This window comes from Myotis nattereri (assembly GCF_964212035.1).
Source record: "Myotis nattereri genome assembly, chromosome: 7".
Lineage (NCBI taxonomy): Eukaryota > Metazoa > Chordata > Mammalia > Chiroptera > Vespertilionidae > Myotis > Myotis nattereri.
The window spans coordinates 44032088-44049903 of NC_138082.1; the positions used below are offsets into that span (position 1 = coordinate 44032088).

General features: G+C 40.2%; 1 protein-coding gene across 1 annotated transcript in view; it reads left to right on the top strand.

Moving 5' to 3' along the window:
- Positions 1-17499, top strand: part of CIRSR (corepressor of RBPJ and splicing regulator) — a 32643-nt gene extending 15144 nt beyond the window's left edge. The window contains 6 exon segments of the mRNA XM_081095633.1: positions 13805-13911; positions 14994-15079; positions 16227-17175; positions 17179-17304; positions 17308-17320; positions 17323-17499. Of these exon segments, the coding sequence (XP_080951759.1) occupies positions 13805-13911; positions 14994-15079; positions 16227-17175; positions 17179-17304; positions 17308-17320; positions 17323-17354 (1313 nt within the window). The 3' untranslated portion in view covers positions 17355-17499.
- The last annotated feature ends 317 nt before the right edge of the window (positions 17500-17816 follow it).

Here is a 17816-nt window from a genome sequence, read left to right on the forward strand (position 1 = left end):
TGTGAGGGGGCAGCTTCGCTCAGGCCACAGGTGCAGGCGCCCAGGACCGCGGGGCAAGCAGCTTGTCCCTCTCCTGGACCGCAGGTGCAGACACAGTCACTGGTGCCCAGGACCACGGGGCAGGCGGCTTGTCCCTCTCCCAGGCCGCAGCCTGTCTGGTCCCCATTCCTCTCTCCCAAGCTCATTTGTGCCTGGCTGGTCCCCATTCCTCTCTCCCAGTGTTGAGTGTCAGCCGTTATGGGGTGATGGCGTGAGGGCGTGGTGACCATTTGCATATTAGCTCTTTATTGTATAGGACTAGAGGCCCGGTACACAAAAATTTGTGCATAGGCGGGGAGGTGTCCCTCAGCCTGACCTGTGCCCTCCCACAGCCTGGAACCCCTCGGGAGATAACCATCTGCTGGCTTAGGCCCACTCCCCAGGTGGCAGATGGCAGGCCTGATCCTGTAGTGCCTGCCCCACCTCCCCGGGTCACACATAGCAGGCCCGATCCCGTGGTGGGGCAGGCAGTGGATGGCGCTGCCCTGCCCTGCCTGCAGTATGCAAATTTAACGGCCATCTTTGTTGGGTTAATTTGCATGCTCTTCTGATTGGTGTAGCGAAGGTACGGTCAATTAGCATCTTTGTATTTTATTCGTGTAGATGATAAAAATAAGTCAGTAATTTTTACCATCTATGATACCACATAATATGATCTACACTAATAAAAGAGAAACATACAAATTGGTGTCACTCTGCTACACCAACAAGCCATGCCCACCAGCCAATCAGGAGCAAGTATGCAAATTAACCCAACCAAGATGGCGGCGGCCACAGAGCTGGAGTGAGCAGGAGGCTTGGGTTGCCCCCAGCAATGGAGGAAGCCAAGCTTCCCGCCCGCCCTGGCCAGTCCTGGCCTCCACTCAAGGCTACAAAGTTTCAATTATAGAAGATAAATAAATCCCAGGTACCTGCTTCCCTCTGCTCAAGGAGGCGCTGAAAAAAAAAACAGAATAAAAGGAGGGACTGGGACCTTGGGTCGCCGTGGACCATGACCAGCCTGCAAACAACCATTAGCCCCTCACCCAGGGTGGCCAAGCACCCCAGTGGGGACCCCCACCTTGAAGGGGCTGTGGCCAGCCTGAAAACAACCCTCAGCCCCTCACCCAGGCTGGCCACACCCCCCCCCCCAGCGGGTACTCTCACCCCATGGGGGCATGGCTGGCCTGCAAACCACCACAGGCCCCTCACCCAGGCCGCCCCATTCCCCAAGGAAACCCCCACCCTGATCCGGGACATCCTTCAGGGCAAACCAGCCAGCCCCCACCCTTGCACCAGGCCTATATCTATACTAATAAAAGGGTAATATGCTAATTAGACTGGGAGACCTTCCAGATGTTCTTCTGGACAAAGCCATGGTGACGGGGCTGAGGTAGAGGCAGTTAGAGGCCAAGAGGGGAGGGCAGTTGTGGGTAATCAGGCTGGTGGGGGGCGGGGCTGGTGGGGGTAAGCAGACCAGCAGAGGGCCAGTTGGGGGTAAGCAGGCCGTTAGTGGGGGTCAGTTGGAGGTGATCAGGACAGCGGGGGGGGGGGCAGTTTGGAGTGAGCAGGTCAGCAGAGGGGCAGTTGGCGTCAAGCAGTCCAGTGGGGAGGGAAGGTGGGGGCAAGCAGGCCAGCAGGGGGGGCAGTTGAGGGTGAGCAGGCTGGCAGGGGAGGCAGTTGGGGGTGAGCACACTGGCACGGGGGGCAGTTGGGGGTGATCAAGTTGGCGGGGGAGGTCATTTGGGGGCAAGCAGGCCGGCAGGCAGAGTGGTTAGGGGCAATCAGGCAGGCAGGCAGGCAGATGAGCAGTTAGGAGCCAGCAGTCCCGGATTGTGAGAGGGATGTCCGACTGCCGGTTTAGGCCCAATCCCTGTAAACCGGCAGTCGGACATCCTTCGAGGAGTCCCAGATTGGAGAGGGTGCAGGCCAGGCTGAGGAACACCCCCCCCCTCCCCCGTGCACGAATTTCGTGCACCAGGTCACTAGTATATCAAATATTTCTGATGTACCATCAAGGTTGAGAGCCATCAGCTTCAGTTGTATGTAAGAATAATTGAAGATTTGAGAAATAGTGCCTTTGTTTATTTATTTAAATTATGTGTACTAATATTACACAGTCATAAAGTTATCCTAAAGAATAATTGTGGCCCTGTCTGGTTTGGCTCAGTTAATAGAGCGTCGGCCTGCGGACTGAAGGGTCTCAGGTTCAATTCCAGTCAAGGGCATGTACCTTGGTTGTGGGCACATCCCCAATTGGGGGTGTGCAGGAGGCAGCTGATTGATGTTTCTCTCTCATCGATGTTTCTAACTCTCTATCCCTCTCCCTTCCTCTCTGTAAAAACTCAATAAAATATATTTTTTAAAAAAAGAATAATTGTGGATATGTCCAAAGATTTTGTTGTAAAGTATCGTGTCCAATAATAAGAGAGAGAACCTAAATACCTAATAAAAATACATTAAGTGAATAATTATGGGCTATTAACAATGGAATAGTATACTATGCAGCCTTTAAAAATGTTATGAAGACTGCTTAATGATGATGGATATTGTTTATAACATTTGGTCAAAGAAAAAAGCAGGTCATAAAACAAAGTAGTGCCCTAGCCAGTTCGGCTCAGTGGATGAGTGTTGGCCTGTGGACCAAAGGGTCCCAGGTTCTATTCTAGTCAAGGGCACGTACCTTGGTTGCAGGCTCCTCCCCAGCTCAGGGTACGTGCAGGAGGCAACCAATTGATGTGTTTCTCTCACATCGATGTTTCTGTCTTTCCCTCTCTCTTCCATTCTCCCTTAAAAAAAAAAAAAAAAATCAATGGAAAAATATCCTTGGGTGAGGATTAACAAAAAAAATAAAACTAAGTAGTTATATGGATTCCATTCATGTTTCTTTTTAAATCTTTAGGTAAACATATAGACACTTCTAGAAAGGAAATTTCCCAAAATGTTAACAGTGATTTTACATTTATAATTTTTAAGTGAATATTGTTTTAAAAGAATTAAAAATTATACATAGAAGTAAATTATTTAAAATTGTATTGTTCAGTTTAATGCCTTTAAAGTTTGACCTGCATTTAGCAGGACCACTTAACTAACACTAATAGAAACTCTTAAAGGTTTCTCAAAAACAAAATCGAAACTACTGTATCAAATAGGAAAGCAAAGAATAATGATGTATTCTGAATTTGAATGCAATGAAAAACAAACTGCCCAATTTCCTAATCCACTTGCTGATTCAAGCTAAAAAATCTTTTCATTTAAAAAAATCACCTATTGAATAATGTCTCACCAGTGAATAGAGATTATTTTTGCAATAAGGCAATTTCAGTAGATGTGGTTATCCTGGGATAATCACACCCCTGGGGTATGTAGCCTTGTGCCTGTAATCTCCCAGGAGTGTAATTATTTCATGATAGCTGTACCCCCCAGTGCTGCATTATTTCTATTATGAAATTCTTAGTTTAGTATATAAAGTAACTTACTTTGATCACTGGAAACTGCAAGGTGCTGTTAGACTGTTCCAGCTGTGAGGTTTACAGAGACCAGCTATAAGATTTACTTCTCCTTTACAAAGTTAAATTAGGCAATCAAAATGCTTCTTTTGGCTAAGCTGGTTTACAATATCTTTTCTACTGATAAGATCTTAACTTTATAAGTTTTCATCCTTTTTGGATAGTACATTCAAATTATATGTAAAACTTGCAGGCTTCAGTGGAGGCTGAATTTTTATGAAATATTTTTATATTACAATATAATTAAATGAATGGCCTGCCCACTGGCTTTTATTTATACTCTATGGCCCTTATTCTTATCATAGATTGCTACCATTTATAACGTATATTGAAATTAAACATTTTTTAATCTGCAGTGGGATTTTCAACAAAGCAAGTGGGGTTTTGAGGGGAGAGAAGCATGAGTAATAAATTATAATGTTTTATTATTATTATTACTGATTTTAGACTGAGGAAGGAGAGGGAGAGATAGAAACATCAATGATGAGAGAGAATCATTGATTGGCTTCCTCCTGCACGCTCTCTACTGGGAATCGACCTCACAACCCAGGCAATAAGAAAAATAAACTTACTGATTTTGAAAGAGAGCAAGAGAAACATCAATCTGCTGCCTCCTGTACATGTCCCGACCAGAGATCGAACCAGCAACTTGGGTGTGTGCCCTGACCAGGAATACAGCCCTCCACCTTTCAGTGTACGAGATGATGCTCCAACCAACTGAGCCACACCAGCCATGGCTGGGTCTCACTCTTTTAGTGAGCCTGTGCCCCTGAGTTGTAAACTTCACAAGTGCTCCTCAGTTTCCCCCCCCTCATTTCTCAGCTTTTTTTTCCTGTTTAGGTTAGGCTGTAATAAAATAGCTTTCTTTAAGAGTAAGCATTTGTTCAGGACAACAGAATGATCTGGGCATACTCAAAATGGTTCCTTTTCCCTTCTCGCTATTGGAAGAGAAGTGTAAGGGGATTGTTCTTTGATGTTCATAGTGAGAACCTGATGGACTCATGGAAATAAAACTCACAAAGGTTGGGCCCCAGGAGTTTTTATCTCAAGCTAATTCTTGTTCAGTCTCCAACAGTAGTCAGTTATCCTTTAGGTAATCCTACCATTTGCTGGCTCCATTGGTGATTTCTGGTTCTAGTAAACTGATTCTCTGTTACCTGTCTCTCCTATTTTGGGGATAGTAATTTGCCCTGTGACCTCAATTCTGTGATAGACTTAAGAAGATTTGTTGATTTTCAGTATTTTCAAGCTTTTTTCTTACTGTGAGGATGAGAGAACTTTTCAATCTCTCTATATATTGGACCGAAACCCAAAAGTTATAAAAGCAGCATAAAAGTGAATAAACATTAAATCCAAATTTGTTAACATTAGTTTCACTTCGTACTAATTATTTGACTTGTGGTTTTTCAGGCTTAAGTTACTTTATATTTAAAGTTTCTTTGCTGTGTTTTTGTTTTTGTTTTAATTTAGCTATAATTTTTAAAATATTTGGAACTGTCTCAATATGGTAATATGGAGAATTTCCTATTTTTTTTAAAAGTAAATTTGAAATTCCAAATGATGTCACCAGATATTCTTGACATGTACAACATTCCTTTTTTTTTTTTTTAATCCTCACCTGAGGATTCTTTTCTTTTTTTTGAGGGAAAGGAAAGAGAGAGAGAGAGAGAGAGAGAGAGAGAGAGAGAGAGAGAGAGAGAGAGAGAACATCGATGTGAGAGAGAAACATTGATCAGTTGCTTCCCATTTCCCATATGCACCTTGACCAGGGATAGAACCTGTAGCCTGAGTATATGTCCTGACTGGGAATTGAACCCACCACCTTTTGGTGCACAGGACAACACTCTAACCAACTGAGCCGCCTGGCCACGGCAATTTTTCTTTTTCTTTATAATGCCTCCGTGTGAGATTCAGCAACACCGCAAATGGCCAAAGTGCTCTTAGGTGCTTAATGTTTCAAGTGTCTCTAGCCAGTCTTGTTTACACCATAACTTTTAGTGTTTAAACAATATGAAAATGAATAAATAGCTTAAATTGAGGAAAGTATTATTTTACACTTGTTGCAAAGATTTGCCGGCATGTCTGTGTTCTTTTCCTTTTATAATTTTCCTTAACTCTTGATTTAATTTTTCTAGAATTTTACACTAAGCTATAGAACTGATAGAAATATTCTGCAATAGAGCTCCCACATGCTGCTCCTCTACCTTTTCATCAATCTTTCATGTTGAAGGCATTTTTGTTACTTGAGAACATGTTTGGGAAATTTAACAAAATAATTGATCATAAGTTTTGCTAGCAAGACACAAAGGAGCACGCTGGAGGGATTTTCTGTAGAAAGAAAAATGATAAACTCAGTTGCCCTCTGGCAAGTCCCCTTGAATCCGTTAATGGATTTCTCTTAAGCAACTTCTTGAAGTTGAATCCTACCAGCAGAGCTACTAGAAAGGCCTGTATCTGATGATAGAAATTTTTTTAAATCCTCCAGTATAATTTTACTGTAGAAAAAGTATTTATGTTACCAGAATCTCATTAAAGCTAAATTCCTAAAATAAGCAGATATGAAAATTAATAAAGGATTGACTTCATAGTAGCAAAGTGAAGTTAGGCACCATTTCTGTCCTTTATAACATGTAGTTGATCAGTCAGGAACCAAATTTTTTTTATTGTATGAAGAAGCTAGTTAACTGAAAAGAAATTTTGACCCAATAGAGATTATTCAGAAACCTTATTAAGTCATAGGGCTTTAAAGGTCAAAATGATGCTCTTTATTAGTACACTAGAGGCCCGGTGCACAAAATTCATGCACGGGGTTGGGAGTCCCTCAGCCCAGCCTGCACCCTCTCCAATCTGGGACCCCTCGGGGGATGTCCGACTGCCGGGATCGGGCCTAAACCAGCAGTTGGACATCCCTCTTGCAATCTGGGACCACTGGCTCCTAACCGCTAGCTCCTAACCGCTCGCCTGCCTCCCTGCCTGCCCACCCCTAACCACCTCTGCCTGCCAGCCTGATGCCCCTAACTGCTCCCCTGCTGGCCTAATTGCCCCCTAACTGACCCCCTGTTGGCCTGATCGTCCCTGAACTTCTCTCCCCTGCTGGCCTGATCACCTCCGAACTGTCCTCCCCTGCCAGCCTGATCGCCCCTAACTGCCCCCCTGCTGGCCTGATTGCCCCCGAACTGCTCTCCCCTGCTGGCCTGATCACCCCCTAACTGCTCTCCCCTGCCAGCCTGATTGCCCCTAACCACCTCTGCCTCAGCCCCCACCACTGTGGCTTTGTCCAGAAGGACATCCAGAAGATGTCTGGTCTAATTAGCATATTACCCTTTTATTAGTATAGATTATATTTTAATATAATCAATTATATTTTAATTGATTACCAGTGGTTTAGTCATTTTGAATTATTTATAAGCACTATTATAATTCAGTGATTAAATTTGTTGTTAAAGTGGCTATGCCTTGAAATTCTATTAACATTAACAAATTAATTACTGTTCTATCAGTAAATGACTGCTCTGTATTAAAGGCATGTGTGGGACTAGTAGAGGCTATACCTCCCTCAATCTCAAAGGAGTATTATGATTCTCAGATCACAGTCATAACTCTCTTATGCGACTTCATATTAGCATCATTCCATCTACACAAGATCTGCCAGCTTCAAGTAAAGAAAATTAGCTAGTGATTATCTAGGAAAAGAAGAATGAATGAAATGTAGTCTACCTAGTAAATATTAATTCTATTCAAATCAAACTAACGAAGTTAACATGAACCTTCATCATGTTCCATTCTCTTAGAATGCCCTACTTTTTACCTTTTCCTAAAACCTATGAGAGTTTGAAAATCAAACTTAGTTTCTAGTTCTTTCCTATAAGCTTTTTTGAAAGAGGGACTGTATCTTTTTTTATCTTTGTATTCCCAGTGCTTTGCACAGTCTGCATACTTAGTAAATAATAGTTTAGTGAGTGACTGAATAAAAAAGCTTTGCTAGCTATTCTAAATATCACTATCATCCTTTCTGGATATATCTTTGTGTGTGTGTGTGAATCCTCACCTGAGGATATTTTTCCATTGATTTTTAGAGAGAGTGGAAGTGAGGCAGAGAGACAGAGAGAAACCTCGATGTGAGAGACACATCAATTGGTTGTCTCCTGCATGCACCCCGACTGGGCCAGGGATCGAGCCTGCAACCAGGGTATATGCCCTTAATCGGAATTGAACCCCTAACCCTTCTGTCCGTGGGCCAACACTCTATCCACTGAGCCAAACCAGCTAGGGCTACAATTTATATTTTTCCAGTTCTTTCATATAAACTAATTTTCCCCCCAAAAAAATATAAGCTATCCTAGCCAGAGTGGCTCAGTTGGTTGAGTGTTGTCCCATGGACCAAGGTAGCTGGTTAGATTCCTGGTCAGGGCACATACCCAGGTTTCAGGCTCGATTCCCAGTAGGGGGTGTGCAAGGAGGTAGCTGGCTGATGTTCATATTTCTCTCTCATTGATGTTTCTATCTCTCTCTAAAAATCAATAAAAACATCTTTTTAAATTCTTAAAACATAGTACTAGCTTCTAATACTTGATATTCATCACAACACAAATTATTTTTTATTAAATTTATTGGGGTGACATTGGTTAATAACATTATATTAGTTTTACGTGTACAATTCTATAATACATCATCTGTATATTGCATTGTGGGCTCACTACCCAAAGTCTAGTGTCCCTCTGTCACCATATGACAAATGATTTTTCTTAGTCCTTTAGGACTAGGAATTTACTTTATTATAGCTGGATGTATCATCACTAAAACGTTCACATTTAATGAAGTTGAAAATGTAAGTTTGAAGACATAACCAAATATATCATGTGTCTTTAACTATATTGATTCTGTAAAGCAAGATTATTCTTAATAAATAGTGTTTTCTTTCAGCATACAATAAGGGCAGTTTTATCCTTCCTTAGTTTTGTGTATCTTTCAGATGCATAGTTTAAATGTAATGTTTCATTTTCCCTTTGTATTGTATGTTTTAATAGAGATCAAATTAGCTGTTTTCAGTATGAACTTGGGATAAGGGCAATAAGAAATCCTATTGTTTCCAGCCTCCACTAAGATGAACTGGCAGTGTGTCAGGAAAACTCCCAGTATGGAGTAGTGTTATTACAACTCAGTTCAATTGGCTCTTGTATAACCTTTAGAAAATCATACATAAAACATTCTCATCGCCCTAACCGGTTTGGCTCAGTGGACAGAGCGTCGGCCTGCGGACTCAAGGGTCCCAGGTTTGATTTCAGTCAAGGGCATGTATCTTGGTTGCAGGCACATACCCAGTGGGGAGTGTGCAGGAGGCAGCTGATTGATGTTTCTCTCTCATCGATGTCTCTAACTCTCTATGCCTCTCCCTTCCGCTCTGTAAAAAATCAATAAAATATATTTAAAAAAGAATTCTCATCTATATAAATGAAAATCACCCACACACTTTATTAATAGCTTTGTTCACTTTTTCCCTGGGACTTGTGCTACATGTTCCTACTGTGCCCCCCCTTTTAGTCTCTTTTAAAGAAAACTTTCTATAAGCTTTCTTAAAAGCAAAATGGTTAGGTAATCTTAGGAATTAAATGTAAGTGTAAGATAATTCTTGCTAATTCCTACTGGGCACACATCTCTCGCTCGATCTTGTATAGAACTAGTGCCTCTAAGCGTCCTTCTTACACTTAGTCACAAGGAGTGGCTTTTTTCCCAGGTACGGTCAGTTTAACTTTAGAAAAGAAGGTGGTGCTTGCATGGAAATAAGAATCATATATTTTATTTGTGATAATGTTGAGAGGGTTCTTTTAAAACACATATTTTTAGGGATATACCGCTATTGCTATGACTATAGGTAGGTACATGGTGAGAGCAGGAACACACCAGGTTGAAATCTCAGCCTGTTTTCCTTAGTCTAGTTCAAGAGCCAGAAATGTGTGTGTTTTCAGGTATCATTTCTTGAATTCATACTTCATAAGACTTTTCATATACTCCCCCAAAATATGTGGTATAATGTACCAAAATAATTAATAATGTCTCTAAATCTAACTACAAATTTGTAGGAAATACAAGGGCTAGGAGAACATATTAAATTATGTCACTGTTCAGAATGTGGGAAATTCTACAGGAATTTGACTGAGTTTCTTCAACAAGTGAATAGTGGTAATGGAGGAGAGGTTGCTAAACTTGTTTTAGATGAAAAGAGACTTAAGATATGTATCAGTTATACATCAATAAAAAAAGAGGGAGACTTAAGAGAGATATAAAATAAATGCAATGTGTGGACCTTGTTTGGATTCTAATCTGAACAAACAATTATCAACATACTTTTGAGACTACCAGGGAAATCTGAATGTTGACTGGATATTAGATGGTGTCTCAAAACTGTATCAATAGCCCTAACTGGTTTGGCTCAGTGGATAGAGCGTCGACCTGCAGACTGAAGGGTCCCAGGTTCGATTCTGGTCAAGGGCATGTACCTTGGTTGTGAGCACATCCCCAGTAGGAGATGTGCAGGAGGCAGCTGATCGATGTTTCTAACTCTCTGTCCCTCTCCCTTCCTCTCTGCAAAAAATCAATACAATATATTTTTTTAAAAATAAAAAATAAATAAATTTAAAAAACTGTATCAATAGGTGTAATAAAAGTTTTGGGGTTTTATTTTTAAGAAATAGTTATTAGTGATTTATATATCTGAGGTTTATTTAAAATACTCTTATCAAAAAAGAAACAAAGAAACTTGGAGTTAATAGATAAAACAAGAATGGCATAATATTGATAATTGTTGAAGCTGTTTGATGAATACCTAAGGTTTGTTACATTATTCTCTCTAGGTTGGAAATTTTCCATAATATAAAGTTATATACACACATACACAATGAAAGGGAAAAAATTGTTTACCGCTGTAACAGTAAACAAAACTATACAGGGTGTTCCCAAAAAATGCATACACACTTTTTTCTGATAACTCAACTGATGTTTCTTTCTTTTCAGATTTAACTCTTGGAATTAATAATCATTCAAAGTATGTATACATTTTTAGGACACCCTATATTTATTTTAAGAACTAGGGGCCTAGTGCACAAATTCATGCACCATGAATGGAACTGTGGGCTGCAAGGCTGCTGTGGGCACAGGGGCGGGTCTTGGCCCATCCTCCAGGCCCCCGCCTTGCCCCTCCCACCACACCCCCAGTTCCCTGTCTTCTGGCAGCCCTGTTCCCACCACCGCTGCTCCCACGCTCTGACAGCACTGGTCCCGTTCGCACCTGCTGATGGTGCAGAGTGGTTGATACCAGCGCCCACAGCGGGTGCAAGCGGCGGCTCCAGCTCTGGATCTGGTGCCGGCTCCATCGGCGAGCGGGGCCAGAGCCAGCAGTGGGTGTGAGCAGGAGCTCCGGCGCTGGCAGCAGATGCGAGCAGGGCCATTGCCAGCAGTGGGTGTGAGATGTGGCTCCCGGCCCCAGTCGCCCCTCAGGAGCAGGGGGAGGTGGAGAAGCCCTGAGGGGTGATTGGGGCCGGCAGCTGCTGCTTGCACCCACTGACAGCACCAGCAGCAGATGCGAGCAGCGGGGCCAGCATTGGCAGCAGGTGCAAGCACCCGGCGGGACCACGGCATGCGGGAGCAAAGAATTTTCAGTAACCACCAGAGGCTCGCCCCAATGACAGTGACCGGCGCCCCTGCTCACCTGCTCCACCATCCCGCCACAGCCAGTGCCTGCAATGTTCCACACTCTGCTGCCTGCTGCCGATGCCCACCATGTTCCACACGCACCCCCTGGTGGTCAGCGCACATCATAGTGACTGGTTGTTCAGTTGTTCCGCTGTTCAGTCTATTTGCTTATTAGGGTTTTATAGAGAGAGAAAGAGAGCTATTTAGTTTCAGCAAAGAGTACCATCCTGTAAATTAAATTAATGTTTTAAATTGGGGTGAAGAAGGGAAAAGCATTTCTAATACAGCCTTACCTAACACACAACTCGATCTCCTCTCTTCTCCCATGGAGTACTTTAAAATTGTACTGTAAATGATGAACTGTAAATGGAAGATACACTTGTCCTAGTGCTAGCAGTGAAACACAGAGTGCCTTTGCCTTTAGCAGTAGTGTTCTGCCTGTGCCATTTGTGGGAATAGCCTGGGACTGCTGTCCTCAAATTGTGAAGTCAGTCGTATGGCCTACTGGCCAGAACTTCCCATATTATTCTCTGATAAAATACTCATTTTACTACAGAAGATTCTTAACCTTCCATTGCTTTTGCTTCATTCTATAAAAAATGAACTCTTGCAATGAATAGATTAAACCCTTTACAAACATAATTTTGTATAACATAATTCACCTTCTGGGAATTTTTTTCTCCTGAGACACTGACTTCATGCTATTGTTTTAGTGGAAATAGTCTGGGTCTAATCAGAACTGAATACCATAGTTGCAATCAGTACTTTAATGCTTACTCATACCACAACAAAAAAAAGTTTGCAAAATTAATTAATGTTGAAAACAGTTTCTCCAGTGGACCTGGTTTTGTAAGTTGAAACATTAGTTTTCATGCTGTGGAGGCTTAACTCATCCTGGCTTACAAAATCTAGAGAGGAGCTCTCACAAATCTACATTTTAAAACAAGTGCCCTTTTTCCGGATTACCTAGAATTATTCTGAAGTAGTGAGTTTTGGCTCTAGTTGGTGTGGGTCATTTGGTTGGGCGTCTTCCTGTGCACTGAAAGGTTGTCAATTTAATTCTTAGTCAGGGTGCATGCCCGGGTTGCAGGCTCCATCCCTGATTTGGGGGGGGGGGGGGCTTGGGGGGGAGGGGTGTGCAGGAGGCAGCCAATCAATGTTTTGCTCTCACATTGGATGTTTCTCTTTCTCCCTCTTCCTTCACCTCTCTAAAAATCAATTAGAAATCTTTTTTAAAAGTAGTGATTTTGCATTTGAACATATTTGTAAAATCTTTTTCAATATATCTAATAATGTATTATATCAACTAAATTTTGAGTTCTCAAAGAGTTATTTGTATCAATTTAACTCTCCCTAACCACTGTCACAGTAACATGAACATATGAAGACATCTTACTAAATATATCTTAATTAAATCTGAATTATATCTTTCAAACTGATCATATAAGAGCTTTAAGTACAAAAATATGTACTAGAAGCCCAGTGCACGACATTCATGCCCTGGGGGGCGGGGGGGGGTCCCTCAGCCCAGCCTGCACCCTCTCAGTCTGGGACCCCTCGGGGAATGTCTGCCTGCCGGCTTAGGCCCGCTCCCCGCATTAGTCAGACATCCCCCGAGGGGTCCTTAGCGCTGCTGCAGAGGCGGGAGAGGCTCCCGCCACAGCTGCTGCACTCACCAGCCATGAGCCCGGCTTCTGGCTGAGTGGCACTCCCCCTGTGGGAGAGCACTGGCCACCAGGGAGCAGCTCCTGTGTTGAGCATCTGCCCCTTGGTGATCAGTGCACATCATGGCGGCAAGTTGTTCTGCCGTTTGGTCGATTTGCATATTAGGGTTTTATTATATAGGATTCTGTGTTACTTATTTTTAGTATATATTATGTGACCAAAAAATAGCTCACTTTTCAGTTTGGGATTTTGCAAATGTGGAAATAGCAGCTTGTGAAAAATATAACGCTTACAAACCTGTAGCCAGCCTGAAATTGCTTTTCACCAATATGACACTACTAACTAGAAATTTCAAACTCTGGAGGTGTGTATACACACATGCACAAAATTAACTGAAGTACTTATAGAAACTATATCGATAGCACGTGCATGTGTGTTTTGTTGATAATTAGCAACCACATGACAATGTACTCAGTATTGATAGCTGATAAATAAGGGTGAGGAATTAGGAATTGGAAACTAGAATAATAAATTGCTTGGGTGCCTTTAAGTGTCTTTTTTAAATTGAATTCTTACTAAAATAATAACTATTATAAGTTCAATAGCCGTTTTTTATCATTTTGCTTTTATTTCACACTAGAAACTGCCAAGCAGATAACATCTAAATGTATCTTTTTCAATATGACAAAGTTACACAAGAAGAGAATCCCCTAGCACGTAAAGAAAAACGCAATTATTTTCTATTCTGAATCTCCAGACTGCTGTTTTAGAAAATCATATCTGATTATTTGCTCAGCAGAAGATTATTGAGTTGATTTAGCTGTGATTTTACTTAACAAAGCTTCAACTGCATTCCTACTGTGGAGTCCGAAAAAGGTAGAGAGATATAAATGATACATTCAAACTGTGATTTTTGTGAACAGGCCCATCGATGCACCCCTCGGAGCTAATAGCGGAGATGAGAAACAGTGGGTTTGCACTGAAACGAAATGTACTGGGGAGAAACTTGACCGCAAATGATCCATCACAGGTAATGATCTTTTTATCAGTAAGCTGAAAATGCCTAAAAATCTAAATGTGATTGCTTGTGAATTGCTACTTAATCTTTTCCAATATGCATATATCCATAGGAAAGCAAGATAGAGCAAAGAAAATGTCTAAATGTATTTTGATTTTGCTTTATTATTTTAACTTAAATGAGAAATTGTTTTTAAACCTATATTTTAATAAATGAAACTGCTCCTCTGGGTTTATGTGGATGAAATATCTTAACTGGTGATGAGATGGTTGTTTTTTTCCTTCTTGCTAACTTACCACTGAAGTGACATAAAAAGAACCAATGGGAAGAAATGTATAAAAGAAAACTCCTAAAAAGTATAGAAAATCTTTTAAGCATTAATTTATAAACTGTACATAGATCCAGAAAATGGTGTAGATACCCTAATGCAAACCGTTTAGTTTATTTAAATGAGGAAAGTGGAGCCCAGGCAGTTAATGATTTCCCTGAGGTCATGTTTTCTGTTCTGAGACAGAGCTGAGACTAAAACCCAGATTCCCACTGGTGTAAACTTGTGCTGCCCTGAAAAGAGGCACATTACCTTTCAAACATTACTAGGGATTATTCATATAACATATAATAATCATATGTTTGTACTATTTGATACATTGTATATGAATTGCTAAGCATATATTTGATAATGTACTGTTGAAATTATAAAGGCTAAAATTGTGGATGTTTTCATCTTCCCCAAAAGTTAATGATCTTCTTGGTTTTAATATTTCATTTTTAAAATAAAATATTTAAACCCTCAAGTATTTAAATTCAAACTCAAGAGACAGAAACATTTTATCTGTTTCTCTATCATACTCTTCCTGATGAAAGTTTGTTAGTGCTGGCAAAGCTGTCATCTTACCCTCTTAGTGTGTAATGATACTCCTTAATTTACATGCCCCCCGCCACATACACACACACACACACTTTCCAATTCAGAATGTCACATTCATCTACAGTATGTCTCTAATACAAAATTTCTTATTTCTAAATATTTTCTTTCATGTCTGATAACTAACTTGTCTGATAATCTAGCAATGTAATGATCTTTGTTGCCTCAGGAATATGTTGCAAGTGAGGGTGAAGAAGATCCAGAAGTCGAATTTTTAAAGTCACTAACAACCAAACAAAAACAGAAACTTCTCAGGTAATGAAAAAATATATGTTTAATTAATTCTGTTACATTTTTTGCATGTTCCATCTTTGTATCATATTCAACTCTGATTCCAAGAGCTCATGAAGGTACTTAAACCAATGTATCACATTTATTTAATGATTTATTCTTCAGCTATAGTAATACAGTTTTGTCTTTCTTTAAGTAATATGAAAATGAACCTAAGATTATACCACACACACAAAAAAAGCACTTTTCAGAATACTTAATTTGGAAATAGATTTATTTATAGGATTTACTTGGTATAGATTTGTATATATCTTTGCAGTTTATTCTTAGAAAATATTTTGGGCCATATATTGCTCTTTTATATTTTGTAAGATTTTATGAGGAATGCTGACAGATGCTTAAATTTAAGGTAAATATGAATCTTGTTAAACATACCACCTTTGGATTAAAGAATCCAAGAAACGGCTGCTGAATCCAATAGAGGGAGCTCATGCTGTGGGTGTTGAGAATTGCTAGACAGAACCAGTAAAGGACATTTTCATTCCAGAGTGACGTAAACAAGTTACTCTTCTGGGAATGTGAAGTGCTCTTTAGAAATTCAGAATGCCTTAATAGAATTATTCTAATTACTTATAAATCTAAACATTGTTGAAAACCAGTATGTGATTATTTTGTTTTATATAACCAAAAAACAGTATAAAAAATGTAAAGTGTATTCTTATTCAGAATTTCTAGAGAATATATCCTTGAATTTTGATAATGTAATATTAATATTCCCATAATTTAAAATAGCACATACATAAAAATATTTTTCTCTGATTATAATTATATATTTTAGTTTGTAGTAGGTCCAATTAATGAATGTTACAAGCCTTTAGGTCAGGATAACCATTTATTTAGAGTGCTATATCATTTCAAATTCTGATTCAATAGGGATTTTTTTTTTAATAGTGAGAGAATTATCTTAATGCATTTAATTTCTTATTTATATTTAATATGTATGTGACTTGAATAATTTAAGAGGAAGAAAATAACTTGTCATTTAATAAAGTATGTGTTTATATTTGAATACCTCTTTCAATAGCTTCTAAGAAAATATATTGTCTGTTCAAAATTTTGTTTGTCAATAAAAGGACTATTTTTAGTCTCTTACTTTTTTTCCCAATTATAGGAAATTGGATCGACTTGAGAAGAAAAAAAAGAAAAAGAAAAAAGATAGAAAAAAGAAAAAGCTTCAGAAGAGTAGAAATAAACACAAAAAACATAAACACAAATCCTCCTCCTCCTCTTCCTCCTCCTCCTCTTCCTCTTCCTCCTCTTCTTCCTCCTCCTCTTCTTCCTCCTCCTCCTCCTCCAGTGAGACTTCAGAAAGCAGCAGTGAGAGTGACAATAAAGAAAAAAAAATACAAAAGAAGAAAAGAAAGAAAAACAAATGTTCAAGAAATAAAAACAATGATATAGGAGAAAAGGACAAGTCTAAGAAGAGAAAACTTTATGAAGAACTTTCTAGCAATCATTGTAATAAGGAGAAAGCCAAGGAAGAGCCTAGATTTTTAAAACGAGAGAGTTCTAGGGAGACTAGCAAATGGAATCATTCTAATTTTGACAAAACGTCCAGAAGCCATAACCACAGCCCAGAGAAGAGAGGATCTGAAAGAATTGAGAGGAGCAGGAGAAGCCGGAGCAGGGATGAGAGGAGCAGGAGAAGCCGGAGCAGGGATGAGAGGAGCAGGAGAAGCCGGAGCAGGGATGAGAGGAGCAGGAGAAGCCGGAGCAGGGATGAGAGGAGCAGGAGGAGCCGGAGCAGGGATGAGAGGAGCAGGAGAAGCCGGAGCAGGGATGAGAGGAGCAGGAGAAGCCGGAGCAGGGATGAGAGGAGCAGGAGAAGCCGGAGCAGGGATGAGAGGAGCAGGAGGAGCCGGAGCAGGGATGAGAGGAGCAGGAGAAGCCGGAGCAGGGATGAGAGGAGCAGGAGAAGCCGGAGCAGGGATGAGAGGAGCAGGAGAAGCCGGAGCAGGGATGAGAGGAGCAGGAGAAGCCGGAGCAGGGATGAGAGGAGCAGGAGGAGCCGGAGCAGAAGTCATAGTAGTTACAAGCAAAGGGAAATAAGAAAACGGTCCTAGCAAAGTCCCAGTAAAGAGCGGAATAGAAGAAATGATACTAGAAGCCACGGCACAGATATATACAGAGGAGGAAAAATGCACAAAGAAAATTCGGGAGATAAGCCTACGAGAGTGACAGAGAAAGAATGAAGAAGTAGAGAGAATAGAGACTGCATGTGACAATTAACTGGGAATAAAAATATCTCTACTTATCAAATACTTCTAGCAAGGGCTAATATGTATTATTGTCTTTCTAATAAAAAAAGCTCTATTTTAGTTTTCAATCTCTGTAAACTCATATCAAAAACAAAACTACATAAATCTCATAAGAATGAACTTTGCAAATATTTGTAAGTAATCTATTTTGGAGCTGTAAAATATTTTCTGTTGGTATTTCTTGTGCGCGCTATACCAGATTAAAAAAAAACAAAACACACAAACGCTGTGACATTGTCTTTCTTCTGAAACATCATTAAAAGAATGACAGCACAGTTGAATGGGTATAATTTAATTTTTTAATTTCAATTTACTAGAAGCAAAATGTAAACATTATTGAAATTCACTAGTATGAATTAAATATTGGGTTGATCAATATTTCTTTAAAACTCCCTCATGTGTTTTGTTCTCCAGAGTAAGCTATTTACATTTGGGTGATATAT